Source organism: Camelus dromedarius, chromosome 9 (genome assembly GCF_036321535.1).
Source record: "Camelus dromedarius isolate mCamDro1 chromosome 9, mCamDro1.pat, whole genome shotgun sequence".
In the NCBI taxonomy this organism is placed as follows: Eukaryota; Metazoa; Chordata; class Mammalia; order Artiodactyla; family Camelidae; genus Camelus; species Camelus dromedarius.
Window position 1 is genome coordinate 24,513,415 of NC_087444.1, and position 26,439 is coordinate 24,539,853.

Below are 26,439 nucleotides of genomic sequence, written 5' to 3' on the forward strand. Positions count from 1 at the left end.
GTTGCTGGCCATCCTTGGTTCTCCTTGGCTTGTAGAGGCCTTCCTCCCTCCCTCCGATCTCTGCCTCTGCCTTCAGGTGGCTGTTTTCCCTGTGTGTTTGTCCAAGTTTCCCTCTTACCAGGACAGTAGTCATCGGATTCGAGCCCACCCTGATTCAGAATCACCTCCTCTGTGCTTAGTTCCTTCACTGGGCTCCGCGAAGGTCCTATTTCCAAATAAGGTCGCATTCACGAGTTCCAGGGGTTAGGACTTCAGCCTGTCTTTCTGGGGGATGCAGATTAGCCTGTAACTGGAAGGTAGGGGCTGAGCCCCAGGAACCCTGCTTTGGGGTGTTGGGATCAAAGACTCGAGTCGAGGGCATTGCTTGGTGGATGTGGCTCAGAGGAGATCACCGGTGGCATTGGTTGTTGAGATTTCGGGCAGCATCCATTGGGGGCGGCCGTGTACTCATGCGGGTCCTCAGGCCACAGCATGGGGAATGTCAAAATCCTGCCGACTGGGAGATGCCCAAGAGATGTCTGCCAAGAGCTGTCCACACAACCTGTCTTCGGTCCCGGCTCCAATACAGGGGACTCCAGAGCCAATTCCCTCCCCTTCCATGGGCTGGACCTAAAGAGCCTGGAGGCCAAGGGTGCTGTTTGCTTGGTGGTTCCTGCCCAACCCCACCGCAGTTCCAGGGTGAGGAGCCATACCTGCAGCTGTGCAGGGGCTGCATGAGCGGGGTGGCCAGGAGGACGGGGCTCACAGCTCCCGCGTCGCCCTGCTTGCCCGCACTGTCCCCGCCCAGGACCCGGGACCCTCTGCATGGATGTTGCTGGATTCAGGCCGCTTCTCCTCTGCCCTGGGACATCTGCTAGAAGCCTGCGGATGTCAGAGCCAGGAGGGACCGATGTCTGAGAACACCTCCCTCGAGGTGGGAAGCGGCTGGGCTCTACTTGTTATGCTGTGTCACGTGTGTGTGACTGTGAGGTTGGTGGTATTACAACTGTTTTGTGGTTTGTTTTTCTCTAGCCTGTCCACCTATATTAAAGTTTTTTTGAGTTGTAATTCACATATCACAAAATCCACCCTTTTAAAATGTACAACTCGGTGGGTGTCAGTGGATGTGCAGAGTGGTGCGGCTATCACCAGTATCTAATTCCTGTGTATTTTTATTACACCCCCCCTCCCAAAAGAACTACCAGGACCTGTTAGCCATCGCTCCCCATCCCTCTCTGCAGTTCCCAATAACCACGAACTTGCTTCCGTCTCCAGGAATTGGCCTGTTCTGGATGTTCTGTATGACCAGACTCATACCACACGTGGCCTTTGGTGTCTGGTTCCTTTGACTTAGCATCATATTGTCAAACTCGCCCGTTTTACAGGTGAGGCCACTGAGGCTTGGAAAAGTCAAGGCTGCTTGTCCTGTGAGATGCAGAGTTGGGGTCGGGACTGACTGTGAGTTTACCATTGTCCATTTTCTTCCCACTCTGCTCCAAGGAGCCAGTGGGGTTGGAACTCATCAACTCCGAGGACAGGGACAGAATCTGTGTCCCCCTTTACCCTAACTGGGTTGGAGGAAGCTCTGACCCAGTGAGGAGGACATGGGACGCTTCTCCAAGGGCTCTTGGACCAGCCTTACCCCCCCTGCAGTGGCCGCAGCATCATCCTGGATGCTTAGAACCAGCATGTGTGCCAGGAGATTTGCGTTAAAGGAGTGTTGATCATCTGTGAGCTGGCAGCGAGTTTGGATGATCACTTATTATTTATACCTGGCATGCTTGGCACCATGCCACTGGCCAGGAAGGCTGGGGCTGTGACAGGACCCTTGAGGCAGGGTCCTAGGTAGGACCAAAGTATGGCACGTGAGGGTTACACCATAAAAGGAGACAGTGTATGAAGTGGCTCTGGAGTCAGACTGTTGGTTTTGAATGCTCTCTGGTATTTCCTTTCTCAAGATTTAGGAAGTTGATGAACCTCTTCTAAGAATCAATTTCCCCACCAGAAAATAGAGCAGATTTATTGTGGATGACATGATCTGGGCTTCCTGTGTGAGAATTAAAACTGATAATGTATCTGCAGCAGCTGGTAGGGGACCCAGACTCTGAGTAGTTTTATTTCCAGAAAACCAAGGTTGAGATTAGTAGGTGAACACTGAGCTTCCTGGCACTCAAGGGAAATAGGAGGATGCTGGGTCTCACCCCAAAGCAGGAAAGCAGATCAGGGAGGTGGTGGCCTGGCACTAAATGCTGAGAATAGATGAAGGTGGGGCTCTCTGAGGAGTGACAGATATCACCCCTAGGGACAATCGTTTTCGTCTCCCGTGACAGGTACAGATGTGGTTCCCCTAGGACTGAGCCTCCAATCCACCATCATACCACAAGGACATCATGCAATCAAAGGATTGCAGGCTGGGATGCCGCCCTCTGATGGCCTCAGGAAGGCAGGTATGAGCCGTCTCCAGGACTGTCCTGCTCCGGCACTGAGTGCCTCCCTGTCCCTGTGGTTTTAGACAGCACCCGGACAAAGGCAGGCTTGAAGTGGTGTCCTCGAGATCCAGGTAGTGTCGTAAGGCCTTGAGCGTAGGCTCTGGATCTGGACCATCTGAGCTGACTCTGGCTGCCACTTACCAGTTGTGACCTCGGCCAGCCCTGTCTTAAGGTTGCTAACACAGGAAGACCTCTGTGAGCACTGTTCTTAGCCTCAGTGTCTCTCCTCGGACCTAGGTCAGCCCAAGTGATGGTGCAGGGAGAGCAGCCCAGGGAGCTGCCAGCCCCAAGCACGTAAGGAGCTGCCCACGTCCCCCACAGGATGGTGGCCACAGAAGGGGTGGGTTTTGAACAGGACAGGGCAAGGAATACTAGTGGTGAACCTCTGTTTGGGCAGGTGAGTTGCTTGTGATTTTTTAAAAATTGCCATGACTCATGTAACCTAAAAGTAACTACTTTGAAGTGTAGAGCACAGTGGCATGTAGTACCTTCACAATGTCATGTAACTGCCACCTCTGTCTAGTCCCAAAACCTCTCCATGAGCAGTCACTCCCTCCTCTTCCTCCCCCCAGCCCAGGCAACCATGAATCTGCTTTCTATTCCTGTAGACCTAACTCTTCTAGACATTTCATCTGAAGGGAATCATACCCACGTGGCCCTGTGGCTGGCGGCTTTCAATAAGCAGGGTGTGGTGTAGTTCATTACTTCTTTCCTTTTTACGTCTGCATCATACTCCGCTCATGGATCAGCCACGTTTTGTTCATCTGTTCATCTGTTTTGGGGCATTTGTGGTGTTTCTACCTTCTAGCTATTGTGAATAAGCTGCTGTGAGCATTTGTGCATGAGTGTTTGCTTAAATCCATCAGTTCTTTGGGGGCAGAGTCCATACCCAGGAGTGGAACTGCTGGCTCACATGGTAATTCTTTCACTGTTGGAGGAACGTGACTGGGGTCTTTGTGCTTTAACCCAGAGCAGTTCTTCCCCCGTCTGTGCTGTATGCTGAGGTGGTTGGAGCACAGGACTGGGGGCAGACAGCTGCTCTGGTTTTAGATACAAGCAGTGCCACTTGCTTGCTGCGTGACCTCTGCTGAGTTGCGTGCCCTTTCTGTGTCTCCGTCTCCCCATCTTGCAGATGACAGGAAACATCCAGGGAGATGGTGCCTGCCAAGTGCCTGAAGCCATGCTTGGCACTAAAGTGTAAATTAAGTGGAAGCTCTCATACTTTTTATGGATGAAACTTGTTCTCTTCCGAGCCTCTTCCTCCCACTCAGACGCTGAGGCGGCTCTGAGGCGGCTCTGGGGCTCCGAGACTTGTGGGCTGCAGTCAGCAAAGATCCACCCACACAGGGAGAGCTCGGGCAGGCAGGCGTGATGAGTGGCCCAAGTGCACCCTGCCCGTATAACGGGGCTCCTCCAGTGCACCTGAGCCTCCGCCCCCTGAGAATATTCTTAAAACAGCTGAAGGGAGGGTATAGCTCAAGTGGTGGAGGGGATGCTTAGCATTTACAAGGTCCTGGGTTCAATCCCCAGTACCTCCAAATGAGACTAGTAGACGTAAGTAAACAAAGTATGTATTAAATAGAAAGAAGGAATAAGTGAGAAGTCCCTTGCCTCCTGGGTCTGGGATCAAACCCAGGGCCTCCTGCATGCTAGCCCTGCACTCTACTCCTGAGCTATACCCTCTAGCTACTTGGTTTATCCCCAACCTCAGCTTTCTCTCCCCAACTCAAGGAGTATGCTGGGTTCCAGGTTCCTCAAAAAAAATTAATTTTTAGATAAATGCAAAAAGAGAACAAAAAGAAAGGGGGAAAAAGACCTAAAAAAGATTGCTTTGGCTATGTAGGGTCTTTTGTGGTTCCTTATAAATTTTGGAATTGCTTGTTCTAGTTCTGTGAGGAGTGTCACGAGTATTTTGATGGGGGTTGCTTTGGATCTGTGGATTGCTTTGGGTAGTGTGGCCATTTTGATAGTGTTAATTCTTCCAATCCAAGAGCACAAGAAATCTTTCTATTTCTTTGTGTCATTTCAGTTTTGGAATATAGGTAACCTCCTCAGTTAAGTTTATATTTAGGTATTTTGTTGCTGATGCAATGGAAATGTTTATGCCAATTATAAAGTTCTGGGTTTTGAAGTGGAAAAAAAGGTAGGGGGAATGAAGGGCTGCAAACAGCAAAATAGCCTTCTTTCTTATGAGTGAGTTGTATTCCATTACGTATATATGCTGCATCGTCTTTATCCAGTTATCTATTGATGTGCACTTAGGATGCTTCCGTATCCTGGCAATGATAAATAATGTTGCTGTTAATAGCAGGGTGTATGTATCTCTTTGAATTAATGCTTATTTTGTGGTTAGCTTTAGTCCATTGGTAACTGTGTAAGTAAGTTTAAAAAGCTAAAGGTCAATGTTCTTAGAAACAATGACTAGTACATATATGTAATTTTAAAAATATGTGCAGTGTATTGTGTATATGCATTTGCATGCAACATATTGGTGGCTGTGCAAATTGTAACAACAATTCAACCTAAAAACTGAAAAATGAAAAAAAAAATGGGGTTGCAACACATTCATCCTTTTGCTTAATCACAATGATCAGAGGTGGAAGAAAGGTTGGTTTAAAAAAGTCCCTTTCTTTTGCCTCTTCCAGTAAACCCCCTGGTTTTGGGTGAGCAGCCGGCATCAAACCCTGCAAGGAGGTGGGACCTGCCATGGGGAGCAGGGGCTCCAGACAGCAGGAGGCCGGACAGCGGGGGCAGAGCCTTGCCTAAGTGTGACAGCTTTAATGACCACCACAGTTCACAGCTGGCAGCTCCCAACTCAAAGCAGCAGATAGAGAGACCAGCCTAGGTCCTGCCCCTGCGAGGGCGCTGCCTCCTTTCTCAGCCCCCTCCCTCCCCTCCATCTTGCCTTAGTAAAGGGACACATAGCTCTCTCCTTCCAGGTCCCTCCAGACTTCTGTGTATGCTGCCCCGGACAGAGAAAGAGAGAGGATGTTTGTTACAGAGATTCCAGAGTCAGATTTGAAACTATCTTTCTAGGGTCTTGATCTCCTGTCTTGTTGGACTAGCAGCTTTACAAGTATGCAGTGAAGGGTGAACTGTGTCCAGAGAGGTCTGGCCTTTGCCCTAGGCTCCTAGGAGATGACCTCTAGGACCTTGGAACAGCCTGCCTGATGTGAGGGTCTTTGTTTACCTGAGGTCACAAGGTATCAGTTTGACTCCCAGAGGGGCTGGAGGCTAAGGTCAACCTTGTCTACAGGCCCCGCCCCTAACAGAAACTTTTATCACCAAGGCTCTGGTGGGGCTTCTCTGGTTGGCAGTTACCAAACCAATGCGTGACATCAGGCATCAGTGCTGGGAGAAGCAGGTGCTGTCTGGATACATCACTGGGAGGGGACAACTGTAAGCTCTGTGCCTGGTCTCTCTCGGACCCTCCCCACCATGCCTCTTTCCCTTTGCTGATTTCAATCTAGCCTTTTGCTCCACGATCTGTAACCATGAGTATCATGGCTTTGCTGAGCTCTGAGTCCTTCTAGTGACTTACAGAACTGAGGCGGGGGTTTTGGGGACCCCCGACCTTTGCATTTGTTGAAATACATACCTCGTAGCCTGGGATAACTTGGTTCAGATTTCCTGGATAATATGGAGCCCCAAGCATCCTGAGCTTCACTGTGCCAGCTGTCATCAACTAGGAAATAGGAGACCAACACGCAGCCATTCCCAGCGGGATTTTATTGGTTCCTGCCCAGGTGGCTCTTTGCCGGGCAGGGCACAGGCTACGGGGGTCTACTGCCACCTGCGGGCGCGGCCCAGGCCCAGGTTCACTACGGGGTCTCGGCTCCTACAGGCAGAGGAACGGCAACCAGGAGGGGAGAGAGAAGGGTGAGTCCTGCTGAGGCCAGGGTTGGGTGTGGGGGGCCAAGCATGCGTGGCCATTTGAGGGGGGAGGGGCAGGGGCTGCCTCCAGGAAGCCTCCGGTCGCTGTCACCACCGCCCTTTGGTTTCAGCAGGGCCCCAGCAGCTCCGAGGCCACTCTGCCCACAGGGGCAGGGCTTCTCCTTTGCTTCAGACAGCGGGAAAAGACATTCTCATTTGGAAGTATGTGGAAAAGACAGCTCGTATACAAGTTTCTAGAAAAGAGTGGACGTCCTTCAGAAGAGGGAAGGCGGCGGCAGGCTCACCTGCGGGGCCTCAGGGAGGTGGTCAGTCGCGGCCCAGGGTGCACCAAGCAGCTAGTGAAAGGGTTGGAGAGAGACTTGTCAGGGGGAAAAGGCCGTGGGGAACAGCAGCCCCTCCCCTGCCCTGCACCCTGGGGACACCGCTCCCCCATCTGCTCAGGACAGGAGAGCGACTCCTGCAAGCCCATCCCTCATTCATTGGGGCCCAACTCTGTGCCAGGGTGGCCTGCAAGAAGGAAAGGGGTGCTGGGGGGAGCTCAGTGCACAAAGCAAGGCACTGGGCCCCTCAACAGGTGCAAAGGCACCTGCTGGTCACCCTGGCAGTGAGTCACAGGTTACCTGGAGGTAACCTCAGTCTGGCTATGAATGGGGCAGGGGGTGGTCCCATGGTGGGGACTTCCCTGGACTAGGGGGAATTTAGGGGGAATTTCTGGGCCTCTGGCACAGGCCCAGTACCTGCTGGGCTCGGGGCCCACCTCCCCAGGGCCCCAGCCTTGTCTGAGGCCTGTGGTCTCCCTGCATCTGGGACACTCCCTGCACGCCTGGCCTCGGCAGTGAGACCTCACTTGTGGACTTTATAATTCCTGGCAGCAAAGGCAAGAGAATGAAGTCTGGAAGGTTTGGACCTCAGCTCAACCACTTCTCCTGAGTCCATGGCCTCCCTGTTCCCAGCCCTCCTCCCCACCTACCTGGCACTGAGATCCGGGTGAGGGCCTCGGGCTGGCTCAGTGTGTCCACTTTGACGTGCCGGAACGCCTTGCACTCAGGGCTCTGCAGGTGCCTGCAACCCAGGGGGATGCCAGGGAACTCTAGGCCCGGGGGTCCGGCTCCAGGTCCGATTCTCACCCTGACTCAGCCTGGGCTGGGGGCTGATACCCTCGTCAGCCAAGCCCAGGGCTCAGAGCCCTCGTGGGAAGACAAGAAGGCCCGGGGTGACTGCTGGGGCCATGGGGGAGAACAGCCTGTTTCTGGCCTCCCAGTGAGCAACCCTTCAATGAGAGAACAATCTGGATTTTTATCCTCGGGCGACAAACAGGAACAACCTTGGCTTCAGCTCCCAGGGCTGGTCAGAAACCTGGATTCAGAGCCCAGCTGAGTGTGAAGAGGGAGTCACTGAGAAATGCTGCCTCCAGCTGGACCGAGGGCACATGGGGCTGACAGAGGCCAGCATCCTGGGTGGTGGAAGCTGCTGGAACCTGGACTCTGTGACCCTCCCCGACAAGGAAAAGGCCTGAAAAAGGGGGCGGGGTAGTCCCCCTCCACACATCCCCCCACCGAGCCCCCTGCTGCGGCCGGCCCACGCCTACCTCTTCCACTCCTCCTCTGTCTCCCAGAACTCATACACCACGAAGGTGAAGCCGTCCGCCAGCCTCACGGCTGCAATGCTGCAGAGAGAGAGGCCGGAGTCAGCGGACAGACTGGGCGCCCCCACCTGCTCCTCCCTGGAGCGCACACAGAGCACCCCAGAGCCAGGCTATGGGACACCTGCAGGCCCTGGATAAGTGAGGCTGGCAGGAGCTGCGGCGGCCAGGACAGGCAGCCCGAGGCTGCTCTCGGTAACGCAGGGCCTTTCTGATCAGAACAACCTGAAGCCTCCACGACCAGCTGTCCAGTGTCACCGTTTAAGTATCTCTCTACCACCTGGAGCAAGGAAGGCCCTGCCGAGTGGCCAGTACCTGTTTGTTGAATGAACTGTAATAAAATCTCATTTTTTAAAAGGCTTCTCTTCACTAAAACCTGAAAAAACCTAACTTTAAAAGTCAAAGCTTCTCCCACCTGCCACATTCTCCTGCATAATCATGGTCTCTTTTAATCCTCGAAAGCAGGAGCCCTGGGTCACTGCTGCCTTACCTGGGTGAGGGGCAGGCCACTCCCTCATTTTAAACAGGACCCCTAGACTGGGGCTGGGGACGAGGGCAGGGGGCGCCTCTGAGAAGGTGGTCGCCATGGGGAGCGGGAGGGCCGGCTTCCCAGGTGACATCTCTAACAGCCGACCTGGCCGGCGCTTCCTCCTCTTCCTCACACGCCCCGTGGAACACAACCCCAGGCAGCCCTCCAAGAGGAGAATCTGTCAGAGGCGGCGTCTGCTGTATAATTATGGGCAATTCCGGGTTTTGCCGCACAGGATAGAAGCAGGGAGCCAAGGCCACAAATGGTATCATCAGTTCATTAGGTTCCAGCCTAAAATTACCCGCAGACAGGGAACAGGGCTGCGTGATACCCAGTCATTGGAGGAGCCGCGGCCCTTCCCAGAGGCGGACCCACTGCCTATGGGCCTGTCCCTTGTTCACAAAGGTCATCAAGCAATTTGGTTCACCTAAGTGTTGTGGCGGCAGCACAGTGACAGCAATTATGGTGACTGTTTGGCTGACGCACTGATTGGTTTTTCGTGGGGGGAGGGAAAGGCCTCGGGCTGGGTAGGGGGTGCAGGCAGGCAGGCTTGGGGTTCAGAGGACACACGGTTCTTCAATGCTCCGGTGAAAACCCAACTGCGTGCCGCTCCCTCCCCTCTCCCCCAGCCCCCCTCTTCCTGCATTTTTCTCCCACAGTAAGCGTGTAGCTCCCGTGGTTTTAGGTGACCTGCATGGCCACCACTCCCAGGATCTCCCCACTTGTATGTGGCATCTCGACTGGCACCTGGAATGTAATGCGACTCCTCCACCTACCTGACCTTCCTGGACGTCTCCAGCTGTGCACGCAGCCCTCTCCTCTATCAAGTTTCTGAAGCCAAGAATCTCAGATTCTGCCTCGTCACCTCTTTTCTGCAGCCCCCTCACCCCAGCCATTGAAGTCCGCTCAGCTCTATTGCAGAATCGATCCCAGCTCTGCCATGCTGTGCCAAGGCCGAGTACCCTCCCCAGGTGACGTTCCCCTGCTGCCTGGCTGCACTCTAGTCCCCAGCCCTTCTTCACACAAGGGAGACAGGACCGAGTCTCCCTCCTGCTGAAGCATCTCCCACCTGGTCCCTGGTACCTGGAATGGGCAGGGCTGGCGGAGCGGACGTGACTGGGCCTGCCTGCCCAGCTGCTGATTATTTTTTCAAACACGGCACCCTTGCTGCCACCCCTGCTGCCACTCCAGTCTCGCCTCCAGCCAGGCCCCTGCCTCAGATTCTGCAGGTGGGGCTGCTCAGTGCACATGCAGCCCCTCCGCACAGCCCCCTCGCCCCTAGGACCCTGTCCCCTGGCTTCCAAAGCACCCATTGCCAATGGGAATCATCTTTCATTTCCCTCCCCTCTCCCACCACCCAGGATAAATGTTCCACAAGAGCAGCCACCTGACTGACACTGTACCCCCAGGGCCTCGCCCACGTGCTCCCGAGGTAGGAAAAAGCAAACTGGAGACGAAAGGAGTCCAGGCAGGGACCAGGGACAGAGCCTAGTGCTGCTGCTCACTGGGCCTGGACAGAGGGGCCAGGGACAGGAAGGGAGAGGGTCTGGTGGCTGGTGCCAACAGCCCTCAGGGACCACCTCCAGCAAGGGTGAGGGCTCAGAAGCCACAGAGCAGTGCAGGCCTTGGGAGCAGGGACCAGAGGGTGAGGCCCCAGGAGGGCAGACACCGTGGACTAGAACTGGGGGACGCTGACTATAGTCAGGCACTGGCCTACACCCACCACAGCAGTCATTCCACTGACACCTCTGAGTACCACAGGCAGCGGGTCTGATCAGCAGTCCCACTTTGCAGATGAGTAAGCTGAAGTCAGGGAGATGACATCATGGGCCACATTTGCACAGCAAGGGGAAGCCCAAGCTAGGACTGGAACCCAATCTTGGAATCGCCCTGCTACATGCTTCCCTGAGGTCTGACTTATTTTCAGGGATGAGGCTGGTCCTGCCCTGTCCCTCCTCCCCCAAGCAGAGCTCCGTGCCACCGGCCCGCCCCTTGGCTCACTCACTGAAAGCAGTTCCTGGCTCCGGCGGTGCGCCGCAAGTACTGTCGCAGAGAGCCCAGGAACTCGCCCAGGTGCTCAGGGCACACGGCCATCTCCTGGCGGACCAGCTGCAGATGCTGTGATGTCACAGGGTGGGTGAGCTGTTGTCTTCAGACTCCCTGCCAGCCTTCTGCCCCAGGATGCCACCCAGCCCCAAGGGCACAGCCTGGGACTCAGTCTCCCCAGGACAGGACAATCTGGTCAAGATAAAACCAACCCCCCGACGCCCACCATACACAGACACACGCTTGCATTTTTACATGTGAAAATTGGCTAAAAATGGACTAAACTTATGAAGCCAAATGCTAAAAAACAGACAAAGGGCTTTGGAAAGACAGAGCTGCCTGCAAGGCATCAGATCCGAGACACAATAAAATGAGTGACCAGCAGGACTGTTTCTGTCACTGTCCTGCTGATAGCTTTGCTCCTGGCCAAACTGAGCTACAAACACTCCTGGGAGGGGAGGGTGGCCAAGTGCAGGGGCTGCATCTCCCCTTGTGGAGGTGGCAGGGTAGGAGGGAGCAGGGACATCAAGCCACCTGCATTCTGAGTCCCTGCTCAGGCAGGGATGGGGCCACAGGGGAGGGGGGCCTCACCATGTTGATGCCTTCTTCATCAGAGAGATGCTGCTGAAGGTCAAACCAAAGTGTCTGCAACAACAAAGCATGAAGAGATGATGGAGACAGAGGCCACCTCTGCAACGGAGGCTTCCAGGATCACCACAATGACACAGGATCTCCCAGGGCCAACAAAGAGCTCCAGCCCCTCCCCTCCAAGGTTCCAGGGACTCCAGAGTCCCTGGCTGGTGGGAGCTCCCAGGGGCCAGGCCTCCCTGGGCAGGGCTCAGCCCACCATCCAGGCACAGGGCTGGCTCATAGGGAACCTGGGTAGCCAGGCTGGAAGGCCAACCAGAGGGAGGGACACAGATCTCTTCCGGCCGTGGCGTCTAGGGGCACTGGAGCCATAGACGCCAAGCAGGACAGTATTGTCCCTGGTGAAATCACACACCCGTGTCTTTCTTCTCTACACAAGCACATGTGTGAGGCAGTCAGCTGGTGTTAAGGAAAACAAGAGTGGCAGACGTGCAGGACCCATCTTAATTCTTAATGTTTGAACAATGGGCCTGGCCTGATCGTTTCTGCACTGGGCCGGGTAAATTCCACAGTCGGTCCTGAAGAGGGTACTGACTTATCGGGGACACAGTGTGAATGCGCTTTGTAGGTGGCTGAGGTGGTCCTGCCAAGGCAAATTTGTTTCCATCCTTTTACCACCATATAGGTGGGCTCCTGGAGAACACGGGCTGCAACTGGTTCCCTAGGTTTCTCCCAGCCAGCAGGGCCGAAAGAGGGTGAGGATGAGCTAAAGATGAGGGAAGGGTGGAGCAGGCATGGTGGCACCTACCTATACACCCCCCTCTCCCTGCCTCGCTGTCCCAGCGCTCCTCCCAGGCCCAGACGAGCCAGGAGCACTCAGGTTGGTCCGTCAGGGCGGGGACCAGAGTCAGCCTCGGATTGGGTCCTGCTCTCAGCCCGGGCCAATCAGAGGCGGCGAGGAGGGCCCCGCCCCGCCTCCAGGACGCCCAGGTGCTCCTCGGTTTCCAACCAGACGGTTGTTAAGGCGACTGGGGCACTAAAAATAAGCTTCAAAGAGCCTCCCTCTGGGGGCGCCCGCAGAGTTGTTATGACAACCGGGTCTCAGGGTCCCCCGCCTAGCCTTTCCCACTGCTCCTACCCAGCAGCTGGCTTTAACGTCGGGGTTGGAGGGGGGGTAGGGAGAGCGATCCCATCTCGGCCTCAGCCCTGCAGGTGGGATCACGGCCTCCTCCCTCTGGACTCCCAAGTCTCGGCCCCAGCCTTCTCCTGGGGACCCCGCCCGCTGCCCTCACGAATTCCTCAGAACTAACTCACAAACCCATCAAAGCATGTTCTTTTGCACTTTTGCAAAAGGTATAAAATTCAGAAAAGTAGGAGAAATGTAAAATTACCACTGCAAGCCTACAGCCCGGAGATACCTGTTATCTTGGTGTATGGAGGTATATGGGTATGGTGTGGGCATGTGTATAGGTTTTGGTATCAGAATGTCTAATAATAATGGCTAAACAACATTGCTAATATTAAGTGCTAACTATGCAGCAGGCTTTGTGCTAAGCCATTAAGACATTATGTTATTCAATCCTCACAACAACCCTGTGAGAGGTACCATTCTGATTATTTTCTCTATGGTTAGAGGACTCTGAGGTACAGAGAGGGTGAGTCACTGGCCCAAGGTCACACAGCTGTGAAGTGGTACAGCCAGGATTCAAACACTGTCACTCTGTCACTGGTAAACCTTAAGTGAAACTGTTTCCTTTCTTCCAAAAAATATTATTATGGCCTCAATTGCATTCCCCCAAAATTCATACGTTGAAGCCCCAGTACCTCAAAATATGACTACATTTGGAAATAGGACCTTTGAAGAGGTGATTAATTTAGAATAAAGTCACATGACTGGGCCCTAACCCAATATGACTGGGGTACTTGTAAGAAGAGATCAGGACACAGACAAGGAGAAGACAGCCATCTACATGCCAACAAAAGAGTCCTCAGAAGAAACCAGCCGTCCAGCATCCTGATTTCAGATTTCTAGGCTTGATCTGTGCGAGGATGAAGGCCTGGGTTTCAACCCCCAGCCTACAGTACATGGTTCTGGAAGCCCTGAGAAACACACAGCCATTCTCTGAGTCCAGAAATGTTCTCTGAAAACATGATTCTGCAAAAGCTGTCCCACTTCCTATCACTCGTGGACACGCCACACTGTGTTTAAAAGACTTCACGCTGCCAGTCCTTCTAACTTCTCCTGGGACGTCACCAGCCCTCACCCCCCACCATGCTGCTGCCTGCCCAGACCACCCCACCTTCAAGCCTCCTTGGAGCGCTGTCCCCTTGGTGCCTGTGACCCTGCTGACTTACTCCCCTAGGCTCCTCTCCTTGGGTCTGTACCTCGGACATGTTCCCAGGGTCTGCCTTGAGTCCATGCTCCACCTGGGGGATGTCCCTTCCCAGGCTCTCCAATTTCTGTCCCTGGGAGCTGGGAGGGTGGGGGGCAGATAGAGGGATGGAGATGGGGGCTCAGCACTCACCTTGTTCTCCAGCCGTCCTATCAGCTCTGCCAGTCGGCTGACCTGGGCCTCCAGGCCCTCCTCCTTGGGGTCTGAGGAGGCTGGGTGAGAGAGACAGAGCTGCTGATGGGGGCAGGGCCAGGCCTGAGCAGGAGGGCCAGCACCCCGCCCCTCTCCCCAGGGTAAGCCCTGCCCCCAGTCCTAGATCCTGTGGGAGTCCCAGGCCCCACCTGGACCACTCTGAGAATTCCTTCCAGGACCCCCAGCCAGTGCCCCACACCCTGGGCCATCATGCTCTCTCACCAGGTGGAAAGCTCTTCCCTTGCTCTGCAGCCATGAACTTGTGGTTGGGGGCATAGGGGGCTGTGGGGCTCCCAGACCAGGTCTCCACCATGCTGTGGCTGGGTTTGCTGTGGTTGTGTCTGCAGGGAGAGTAGGGAAACACATACTATGAGGGAGGCCGTGAGGCTCTGGCCGCTGCAGCAGCTTAGACAACAATCAAGCACCGGCAATGGGCTGAACCGTGCACAGAACTCACTCTGCGGAGCCCCATCCCTGTGAAGCAGACATCATGTACTTGGTCCACAGAGGAGGATGCAGGGCCCAGAGGCTGAGGCCACGCTGCTAGCGGGACATGGTCGGGATCAGAACTCATACCCATTCTAGGAGCCCAGACCCTGCTCCCGGGAGGTTCAGTTCCAGGCCCCCAAGCTCCCTGTGGCTCATAGCAGCCCCTCCCCTACCTGGCCTGCCTCCCCAGGAGCTGATTCAGTGTTCCGCTGCTCTAGGGGGTGGGACGGGGCTGGGTTTGCAGCAGTCAGACAAGCCCCCTCTCCAAAAAAGGAAGCTCTAAGACACAATGGAGAGCGAGCATCTAACAGGACAGAGACACCCATGATCCTGAACTCAGCCTGGCCACATCTCCTGCCCCTGCACGGCCCGCCCCCTACACTGATGTGCACAGCCCCCCATGTCCTGAGACACACACACAGCCCATCAGACACTGTGCCTGGCACACACTAGGGACTCAGCAATGCTTGGTGAATGCCTGAACCCCTACGTGCAAAAATGCTGGAAAATACACCAGACATCCACATACACACAGACACATGTATCCACATCACACTCCCGCGGGCACAGTGGTCCCAGCCCCTCTCTGCCTTGGGAAGTGCTGCCTTGCTGTGTTCTGGGAGTCCTCTCCTGGGAACCAGCAAGCCCAGCAGCCGCTCCCTGTGCAGCAGGCCCCCGTGGGAGGAGAAAGGATGGCAGGGTCTCTGACATGTCAATCCTGGTGGCTCATCAAACCAGCAGCAAATTAAATGTGGCCTTCAGACTGTTATTTAGGGCAGCGGGAGTTCCCCAAGGGCAGTAGGGTCTGAACCAGTGACTCCAGCCTGGATCACGCCATCCCCAGGGCTGGGAAACACGATGCCAGGGGACTGCAGGAGGGAGCTGGGAGAGGTGAGGTTTGGGCGGTTGGACGTGGGAGTGCACAGGAAGCAGATGCATCTCCCTGTCTAGATGTGCCCCCACCCCTGCCACCCATGTCCCAAAGTAAGGTCCCAAAGAGGGGGCGGGCAGGGGTAACCGCTGACACAGGACAGAATTGGCAAAGTGCAGGAAATCAGCCATGGAAATCGGGTACCAGTCCTATCTGCTCTGCAGCAGGATAGAAATGTCAAGTTTTTAATCAAGAGAGTGACCAAAAAATGAAGAATATCTAAGCGACAGCTTCCAGAGCTGTGGCTGTTAACCTCAGGGACCCTCAGAATCACAAGACTGATTGCAGATGCAGAGTCCTGGGCTCAGCTCCCAGGGGCCCAGATCCAGCGGGCATGGCCGGCAACCAGGAATCTGCATTGTGTATTTCCCAGGTGACTGGGCTGCACGTGTTCAGAGCAAATGCATTTTGGGAACAGCATCATAGAGCAGCCTTGGCAATTGTGTCTGTGTGGGACCAGCCCTGCACCGATCAAAAAGCACATACACAAACGCCTACCCCAGGCAACCAGCATCCTGCCTGGCCAGGGCTCTGCCCGGGAAACCCAAGGCTGGCAGAAAGTCAGGGCTCAGACACCGGGCTCTGGCTCCTGTCTATTTCCATTTCCTTATTTCCCCTTCGCTCTGGGCAATCAGCTGTGCTGGGAAGAACAGGCACAAGAGGGTTGGTCTCAACTTAGGAAAGCAAATGTGAGGGCTGGTGGTCCCCACAGTCTGTCTCCGGAGCCCAGACTCCCTGCATCAACAGTGTCCCCACCCAAGAGGGGGGACCCCGGGGCTTTTCCATGGCTTCAAGGACCTGCAAATGAGTTTTAGGTAAACAATAATGTGAGCAAAATTGGGGTTGGGGAGTTGGCAAAACTGATGAGAGTCTAAGAACTAGTCATAACAATGTGAGGAGGCAGGCATATAATCGTCCCCATTTAGCAGCTGGGGAAGTGGAGGCACAGAGAGGGGCAGCAGCTTCCCCAAGGTTGCCCAGCTTCCAAGAGCACACACATCACCCCAAGGTGTGCATGGCCCAAGTGACCAGCAAGATTGCATGGACGCACCGGATCTGGCTGGTCTGCTCCTCGATGGCCTCCACGGCGCTCTCCACCGAGCTCAGCAGTGCCTGGATCTGACTGGCCGTCTCCTTCAAGAGGAAGCGTGTCACAAACTGGTCCACATTGCTCCCGCCTTCATACACCTGGGGAGGGAAAAGAAGCGGAGCAGAGGGGAAAGAGGTTGGGGAGGGGTCAAGGGTGGGGATCTGGTACAGAGCAGGGGGGACACCTGGGGTTGGTGTCTCTGCTTTGCAGGGGGACGGGGGACCCCCGGCTCCTGCATGAAGGCAGGGTCTATGGACTCAGACCCCAAGGTGTGAGCCCTGGCTTCACCACATACTAGTTCTGTGACCTCTAGGAGCACAAGAATCATTGGAGCATCTAGCTTACAAGGTTGTAGTGAGGACTGAATGACAAAATGTATATAAAATACTCAGTGCTGCGCCTGTCACAGAGCAAATACTCCACGTACTGTAGCCACTGTGATAAAGATGATGGTGAAGATGGTGGTGGTGGTGATGATGGCAATGATACAGTGGTGATAGATGATGATGATGGTGATGATTATGACGGTGGTGAAGATGGTAAAGGTAGTGGTGGCAGTGATAATGATGGTGATGATTATGACAGTGATGACGATGGTGGTGGTGGTAATGGTGGTGATGATATGATGATGATGGTGAAGACAGTGGTGGTGCTGATGGTGATAATGAGGATGGTGATGAAGGTAATGACATGGTGATGACAGAGATGATGGTGATGATGATGATGATACTGGAGATGGAGATGAAGATGGTGGTGGGGGTGATGACGGTGACTGGTGGGTATGTTGCTGATGTTGCGGACAGGGATAAAGTAGTAGGGAAGAAGAATTCACAACTTCTTCTCCTGCCTTCCTCCTTTTTGGGACGGGCGTGGGGTCACATACCTATAGTCCCAGCTACTTGGGAGGCTGAGGCGGGAGGATCACTTGAACCTAGGGGTGCTGGGCTGGAGTACACTATGCCTATCGTGTGCCCATACTAACTTCGGCATCAACTTGGTGACCTCCCAGGAGCAGGGGACCACCAGGTTGCCTAAGGAGGGGTGAATCAGCCCAGGTCAGAAACAGCAGGTCAAAACTCATGCTGATCAGCAGTGGGATGGTGCCTGTGAACAGCCACTGCACTCCAGGCTGGGCAATACCCCATCTCTCTTAAGAGAATCCTGTATCCCCTAAATGTTCCATATACCCCCTTAGATGAATAATAAAAGTTTGCCTTTAAAAACATAGTGAATTCTTTGGGCCCCAGGCCTACAAGCTGCTATGCCGAAAAACGACAGAAGTGAACCCAAAGCAGCCGGAGATTAAACTGTCTCCCCAAAAAAGTGCCTGAGACTCAGTCCCCAGAGGGAGGGAATGAGAGGGGAGTCTTGGGGGAAAGAGCGGGAGGCTTAGAGGCCACATGAAGAAGAACTCTGCGGGATATGAACAGGGTATTCCACAAATTTTGCTCTGTGGGGTGGGACAATTTCCCCTTTGGTCAACAGTCTGCAGCAGAGATATTTCTCAAGGTTTCTGGATCCAGCAGGGTTTCTTTTGGCTTCAGAAAACTTTACGGTGGAAGAGAGAAGGCTCTGGCTCAGCCGGGTCACTCCAGGATGACAAGGATCAAAGGACCCTGTCCTGGGAGCCAGCCCCTCCAACCCTGTGCTGCTCTCCCCGCCTCCTCTGCCAAGACCCCACCCATCTGAGCCACCTGCTCGGCACCTTGGAATTCTGCCCAGTCTGTGGCAAGGCAAGGGAACACAGGGCTCTCCAAGAAAGAAAATTAAACCATCCATCACTCTGACTGGGAATTAATTAGCACTAATTGCACAAGGGAACCACAGTAGAGACAGACCAAAAAATGGAGGTAGGGGTTGGGAGCAGGGGAGCAAGGGTGAGAGGGGAGAGAGGCCAAGAGGAGGGCACTGCAGGATGGGAGGGGTGGAGGTGGACACCCTGTGCCAACCACCAGGCCAGCGTGCTGGACGCAGGCCCCGGCAGAGCGCATGCCAGTTTCTGGTGGCCCACTGCACTGCGATGATCAATTACCCTTCCTAGCAGACAGCTCAATTCACACACATTCCAGTGGTCAGGGGGCTCTGGACAAACAAATGGCCAAAAAAGAAGGAGACATAAGCCAGTAAAAGATCTGAACAGAAAGAGAAAGGCTACTAAAAGCCATTAAGCAGAAAAATAAGCTGCAGTAAGTGTGTTAAAAACACCCAGATAACTGACTATACCTCAATAAAAAAAGAAAAAGAAAAGAAAACACCCAGATAAGTGTGACTGGTTAGCTGAATTAAAAAAAAAAAAAAAACAGACAAGTTAAAAAGGCAGTTTTTACTCTTTTGTCCTCCACCACCATCGATGCCTCAGTCGAGGAGCCAGCTCCAGAGATTCCAGAGGGAAAGGATCAGATCCAGGAATTTTGCATTATGGGGACAAGTGACTCATACGCAGGATGACAGGGAGATCTTCTGAAACCTAGAAACCTCTGGACGTTTACCACATGAGCACTTGTCTGGCAAAGAATACCTAGGAATTCCTCCCAAATCTTCTAGGGTTGAATGTGAGAAAGAAAAGTTTTACATAGAGAGGTTGTGAGAAAAAGCATGGTGATCACCCAAGTTAAAATTAAGGTTCTACAGTCAGAATGACCATCACTCAAAAGTCCACAAACGACACATGCTGGAGAGGGTGTGGAGAAAAGGGAACCCTCCTACACTGCTGGTGGGAATGTAGTTTGGTACAGTCATTATGGAAAACAGTATGGAGATTCCCCAAAAGACTAAGAATAGACTCACCGTATGATCCAGCAATCCCTCTCCTGGGCATATATCCAGAGGGAACTCTAATGCGAAAAGATACATTCACCCCAATGTTCACAGCACCACTACTTACAATAGCCAGCACATGGAAGCAACCTAAATGTCCACTGAAAGATGACTGGATAAAGAAATTGTGATATATACCATAAGAAATGATCAAATAATGCCATTTGCAGCAATATGGATGGACCTGGAGATTGTCATTCTAAGTGAAGCAAGCCAGAAAGAGAAAGAAAAATACCATACGATATCTCTTATATGTGGAATCGAAAAACAAACAAACTTACTTACAAAACGGAAATAGACTCACAGACATAGAAAACAAATTTATGGTTACCAGGAGGGAAGAGGGTGGGAAGGGATAAATTGGGAGTTAGAGATTTGCAGATACTAACTACTATATATAAAACAGATAAACAACCAGTTTATACTGTATAGCACAGGGAACTATACTCAATATCTTGTAGTAACTTATGCTTAAAAAGAATATGAAAATGAACATATGTATGTTCCTGTATGACTGAAGCATTCTGCTGCACACCAGAAATTGACACAACATTGTAAACTGACTATCCTTCAATAAAAATATATTTTAAAAAAAGGGAATATTCCCTCACACCATACACAAAAATAAACCCAAAATGGCTTAGAGACTTAAACATAAGACAACTATAAACCTCTTAGAAGGAAACACAGGCAAAACATTATCTGACATAAATCTCAGCAATGTTCTCCTAGGGCAAACTACCCAAGCAATAGTTATATAAGCACAAAGAAACAAATGGGACCTGATTAACTTTATAAGCTTAAACCTTGTAAGCTTATACTTAAAAAGAATATGAAAACAAATATATGTATGTTCCTATATGACTGAAGCATTGTGCTGCACACCAGAAATTGACACAACATTGTACACTGAGTATACTTCAATAAAATATATGTATATATACATATATATACACATATATTATATATATATAAAACTACAAAAGAATAGATTAAATGAAAGTTTCTGCTATATAGCACAGGGAACTATGTTCAGTATCTTATAATAACCTTTAATGAAAAAAGAATATGAAAATGAACATATGTATGTATATGCAACTGGGACTTTGTGCTGTACACCGAAATTGACACATTGTAACTGACCGTACTTTAATAATAAGAAGAATTTTTTTAAAGAAAAAAACAAAAATCAAACCTTATTTACTATTGTAAATGGAAAACCAGCAGCATATGTCATAAATGAAGGCAACTGTAAACATGAATACAGTATAAAACACATACAAAAAAAATTAAGGTTCTAGAGGTTGGGAAATAAAAACATTAACATGATTAAAGTGTAACTATTAGTGGTTCAGTCAGTAAGGAGTGTCCAAATATGGAAAATAGTCAATCATCTCAAAAATTCTTCTAATTTCACAAAAGGGAACAGAATGTGTTTTTTATTAGCTAGGTATAAAAATGGGATTAAGAGTTTTAACGATGTATGTTTTAGAAGTCACTAGTGAAATGAAAACCACAATGTTTACCTCTGAAATCATAATCAATGTTAAACAAAGCAGATGAACGAACGGTAAAAAAGAGAAAGGAACATTAAAAAATGGGAAGCACGTAAGATTACGACAGCAGCCAGACCAGCTAGATCAGAACAATTAAGAAAAGCCACCTCAACTGCCCCGTGTAAAGGCACAGTCCCAAGTTTGATGAAATGAGGTCCACCTGGAGGCACAAGGAAAGCCAAGCAGCACGGAAGGATCTGCCAAAGGAAAGCCTGTGCAGAGATTCTGCTACCAAATTTGATCAAATGACTGGGACAAGTTGCAATATCACCATCAAAGTAAAATTTAAATAGGAAAGGATTACATAAGATGAAAAGGGTAAGAATAAATGACAAAAGGCATCATGCATCACAAGGACACGACATTATTAAATCTTTGTGCAACGTGAGAGGATATTGCTCTAAATATGGCTCTGGGAGGATTAGATGGGTACAACCAATTTATAAAGCAATTCTGCTTTATGTCGAGAGCCGTATACTGCTCATATTCTCTGACCCAGTAATCCTCCACTTCTGATCATCTATTCTTAAGAAGTACTGCAAAATGTGGACAGATAATTCATGTCCCAAGGTTACAGTGTTATTGATAATAGCAACAACCTGGAAATAATCTAACATCCCCAACAACTGAGAAAAGTATGTAAATTGAAATATTTAAATTGATGCTTTTAAACAGCTTTAATAACCTGCGAAAAGTACTTGCTAAAATGTTAGGCGAAAAAAAGCAGAGAACTTTCGTGTACAGAATGATATTAAGTATACTACATACACAGAGAAAAAAAGGCTCAAAGGTAATAAACTAAAATGGTAACAGTGGTTAGGGACGGGGAAAAAGCAGTGATTTAAAAATCTTTATACTCTTTCTAAATTTTGCAACAAAGTATGTACCATTTACATAATAAAAACATAACAAGGTCTACATGCATCAAACATGGCTAAATATACAGACATGAAAACATCAGAAATATAATTAAGTGACAAAATATAATTTAGTGTGAAAAATTAGCTCACCACTGTCCCACAGGACAGATAAATTAGGCTAAGTATCTGCTGTAAATGGCATTGTCAGGATAGTCTGAAAGTCTTTAAAATGGGCAAAAAAGAGACCACTGGGTTTCTTGTGTAGTACACTCTTGGCTTATCTAGGTCTTTCCTTCTTTTATAGTTACTTCTAAAACTCTAACATATAAAAAGATGACAATAAAGCAAATAGTTCTCATCCACAGAAATGCATATGAATTTTGTCTGGTAGAATGCAACTGCTTGTTGCCCTGTGGATAGTGACCAATTCTGCATTTATTCACAGATTTGTTTCCGAACTCCGGGTTGCCTATACATGGGATATGTTCTTTGAATTTTCCTTTGAGCCTGTGTTAACACCTTACTGGTTCTCAAATTAATGAGTTAAAAAAAATCTTTGATGTGTACCTCTTATATTTGTACAAGAGACTCTACTGTATCTTTTTACAGAGTTGTCTTTTAACAGCATCTACTTCATAACAAAGAAAGGAGAGCTATTTAAAGATTTTATATTCTCAAAGTTGTCAACTGAAATAAATGCACAACGTAAAAGTTGAGAGTTATGTTTTATTTGGTGGACATTTCTGAGGACTTGAACCCCTTCGAGCGGGGGATGACAGCCTCTCAGATGGCTCTGAGGGACTGCTCCGAAGAGGTAGGGGTGGAGCCAGGATATATAGGAGTTTTACAACAAAGACCAGGTAGTTGGAACATTAAAAGATTACTTGTTAATTGAAGAAAACCAGGCATCTCAAGTTAAAGAATTTAGTGCTTTTCTATGTATGGGAGGGAGCAAACAGCTGGGCTCATTGAATTCATTCCTTTGACAAGCACCTAGCTATCTAGGGCCAGTATCCCATACTTTCTTATTCTGAGTCCCCTCAGGGTGCACCATTGTGAGCAGAGGCCGGGTTGCAGGCTTATCTTCACTGGGGGGGGGGGGCATGTAGCAGCCACTGATGACTTAATGGCTTCAGCACTCACTGTTTACTAATATGGTTTGCAATATTTTTCGTTCACAGAGTACAAGCTACATCTTCTCAAGTATCCATAGGATAATGATCAAGATAAATAACGTAATATGTAGTGAAGAAATCTCAACACATTAAAAATTACTATCAACTACTTGCTTTTATCCTAATACTATGAAATGAGAAATGAGTGAGGACATTAAAAAACTATTAGAGACTACTGAGAGAAGAAATACTATGTATTAAAGTCAATTGCTGCAGTGAAAGTACCATTTAAAGGTGTATTTCTAAACGTTCAACCTTAATTACTCCCCCAAATTTAAGCATTTCATTTCACATATGAAAAAGTACAGCAGGAACAATAAACCCAAGGAAATAGAGGTAGGAAATAATAATGATAAAAACTATAAAAACATACAATATAAGGGAAATGTAAATAAATGTATCAGGGGTTGGTTACTAGAAACAACTAATTAAAACAGGCAAAACTCTGTCAAATATAAGGTTTTTAAATGTAGCAAAAAAGGATAAAAATTAAACCAACACCTGAGCTCTAACAGCAGACATTTTATTGAACTTAATTTGCATTAGGTGTCTGTTTTGTTTCACACAGTATTTTAGTTTTTTTTCTTAAAAATAAGAACATACTATGCATAATGGATCATAAAACTGAACACATCCATGGCAGTCTTATTTAAAAATATACCAAAATGGACACCAAAAAGTAAAGAACTAAAATGAGGACTGATCTTAAAATCACTGTTAAAATAACCCCCTCCCCTATTTAGTACCTCAACCCAAGTTAATGGATTCATTCTTTCTATTTTTGAACAGAAAAATGATTCTAAGTTAGAGAAGCTGATTCACACACAGAAAATATTCAAAGCTGCCTACAATTCACTGCCAAACTATCATCCAATCTCAATTTCTCATGGAGAAGGAGATAAAACGGTCAGCTAGTGACAAGGATTCAGCAATGTGGTAAAAGAATAATGCGCCAATTAGGGTTTATCCCAGGAAGCGAAGGACTGACTGTTCAATAGGAGAGAATCTAATAATAGAATCCACCCCATCAATAGCTTATGAAAGATCATATGATCCCTGAAAAATACCAGAAAAGCATTTGAAACAATTTACTACCACCCCCGAAGGCAAAATTGAACGAAGAGGATGCAAAAATATTTTTCAACAGGCTGAAGAGGATTCTAAAATAAGCAGTGGTATTAATATTATAATTAGTGAAGAAATACTAGACAGAAGCATTTGAACATCAGCAGCAAAACAAGGATGGCTGATGTAGGGCCATTTCAATGTTTGCAAATCTGGGGAACATGCGACAGGACATGTCAGAGAAACAGGAACACCTTTCAGAAGTGAAGGTGATCACTAGGTAGCAACTTACATTACAACAGCATATCAACAAAAGCCAACAAGTCAGGTAAAATCAATGGATGCAAGAGAAGTTTCTGAAATAATCAACAAGCTGCATTTCTACAAAAAAAAAAAATTGGTTGGGGGAAGGGTAGAGCTCACTGGTAGAGTGTTCACAAGGTCCTGGGTTCAATCCCCAGTACTGCTATTTAATTAATTAAATAATTTAATCAATCAATTAATTAAATGAATAAAACCCTAATTACCTCCCAATTTTAAAAAAAAAATTGCTTAGAAAACACTCAACAGTAAGAAATGCCCCTTACAACTTACCACCACCACCAACCTACCATAAGAACGCACCAAAGGCTGCATGATTTCCAAGAGCAAAATCTCCAAAACTGCTCTATGTTGAATTGGTAGGCATTAAAATCTTCTCCTTGATGGAGAATTGACTAGTTATGAACAAAGACCAAGAAGCAAGCATGCAGGCTATTAATGCTGAGATAGCATTGCTGGGCAGTGGCCCCATTCACAGATTTGAAAACTAAGGCTCAAGGCAGGGATTGTAATGTGGGCATCTGGTGCACCTCACCCAGCCCATGAAGAATGGAGCTAGGGCCAACACCCCTGTTTGTGCAAGGATGTCAGAGTTTGGGGTCTTTCTGCCCTCCTTTCTAAATCCACTGCCCACCTTGATACCTTCAGAATATCAAATAGTCTACAAGGATGAACAATGAAAGGGAACTGGTCTCACATCCTATTAAAATATACTTTAAAACACCAAGACTCAAAACAGCAGGACCCTAGGACAGAAACCAAAATTTTCCAGGCCCTGTGCTAAGATCCCTTACTTCATTCAGTCCTCAGAAGCACTCTATAAGGTAAATGCTCCCATTCCACAGATGGAGAAACTGAGGTTCAGCAAGAGAAGTGACTGGCTGGGTTCCTTCAACCAGGCCTGGCTGATTCAATCAGCTAAGCTCCCTGGCCTCCACCTGCAAGTGGGTCTGGTGACAACTCTGCAGGGTTTGCCTTTCTGGGCCTCTGTTTCCATAGCTCTGAAAGGAGGGGAGTGACGTCAGCCACCAGCAGAACTGAAGCAAGTGTTCAGTCCTGGCCATCCAAGGTCCTTAGGAAGTTTGCTGCCCCTTTTCTCCGTGGGTGCAGAGAAGGAACACCCCACACCGGGTCCCGGGAGAAGCACCAGCCTAGGGAGGATGCAGACTCACACGTGGGGATGGAGCTGGGGGCGGGTGCTTATGCCCACAGAGCTATGATGCCAAGGCACCACAATGCCCAGCTCACAACTGGCCCCATCTCCCAGACCTCCGTGCTCCTCCCCCACATCAGGACTTTCCTCCACGACATGCAGGGACTCCAGCACTTGGCCCCCTCCCAACACTCCTAGTGGTTCTGCTGCCCAGCTCACGTCTCCCGGCCCAGACACTGCACTCACCACGGACACCACTAGATCCCTGGTCAAGTTCAGATGCTCACATCCACCCCTCTCCCTCCTCACTCATAACCCTGCAAATCATCAGGTCTGACGCCTGTCCAAGGATCCGGAGGGCTCAGTGTGACTGCTCCTCTCTTATAAGACTCCATCCCAGGACCATGCCTGATTCTGGGAAAGGGCTTCACACTCCAAACCAGACCCTGCTGGACAGAGCCATTCGTCAAGCCGCTCCACCCACTTCACAGTTTACCTCACTCCCTCTAGGAGCCCCAGGCAAAGCCCACCTCAGAGCCAGATTCACCCGACACTTGGCATCACAAATCCAGGCATCCTTTGCTGAGGATGCTCTGGGGAAATGTAGAACCAAACCAGCACTCAGACCCTGGACCCCCAGGGGCCACCACACCCACTGACCTTCTTGGTGTAGCCCATGGCCTTCAGGACAGAGTGATTCAAGGTCTCCAGGGAGGCCAAGACGTCCTCATAGTCCCCCATGTGGTCCACAAAGTAATCTGGGGGAAGGGAAGGCAAAGCTCAAGGGTCATAGGAGGACTGTGCCCCTCCCCCCGGGCCCTCCCAACCATCCTGCCTGTGCCCCTCATTCACTACCTCTGCCCAGTCCCACTCCTACCCTCAAAACACACCACACCCAAGTCTTGGTCCCTGCAGAGCGGGCACCTACCACACAGCTCCTTGGTGTCCACGTGGCTGCAGAGACAGAAAGGGAGGGCTCAGAGGCAGGCCTGTCCAGTCCCCCCCCCCCACAGCAAGCACAGCCCACTGCAGCTGGTAAAACATCTCCCCTGCCTCCTCTCTTTTCATCCTCTGCCTTGACACATTAAGCCCCACTTTACAGATGAGGGAGCAGCAGGTAAAGGACGCTGCCCCCTCCCCAGGGATCCACGTCTATGCATCTGTCTGACCCCATCACCATGCCACCCACCCCAATCCTCTCCCAAAGTCATCGGCTGAGAACACTGTGAG

General features: G+C 50.2%; 1 protein-coding gene across 1 annotated transcript in view; it reads right to left on the reverse strand.

Annotated features, from left to right (window-relative positions):
• Positions 1–6,192: 6,192 nt before the first annotated feature.
• Positions 6,193–26,439, reverse strand: part of NECAB2 (N-terminal EF-hand calcium binding protein 2) — a 29,324-nt gene continuing 9,077 nt past the window's right edge. The window contains exons 4-13 of the mRNA XM_031457988.2: positions 26,138–26,163; positions 25,870–25,967; positions 16,224–16,360; positions 13,975–14,093; positions 13,693–13,772; positions 11,171–11,224; positions 10,539–10,651; positions 7,951–8,028; positions 7,333–7,424; positions 6,193–6,697 (exon numbers count right to left, since the gene is read on the reverse strand). Coding sequence (XP_031313848.2) covers positions 6,669–6,697; positions 7,333–7,424; positions 7,951–8,028; positions 10,539–10,651; positions 11,171–11,224; positions 13,693–13,772; positions 13,975–14,093; positions 16,224–16,360; positions 25,870–25,967; positions 26,138–26,163 — 826 coding nt within the window. The 3' untranslated portion in view covers positions 6,193–6,668. The remainder of the gene's footprint in view (positions 6,698–7,332; positions 7,425–7,950; positions 8,029–10,538; positions 10,652–11,170; positions 11,225–13,692; positions 13,773–13,974; positions 14,094–16,223; positions 16,361–25,869; positions 25,968–26,137; positions 26,164–26,439) is intronic.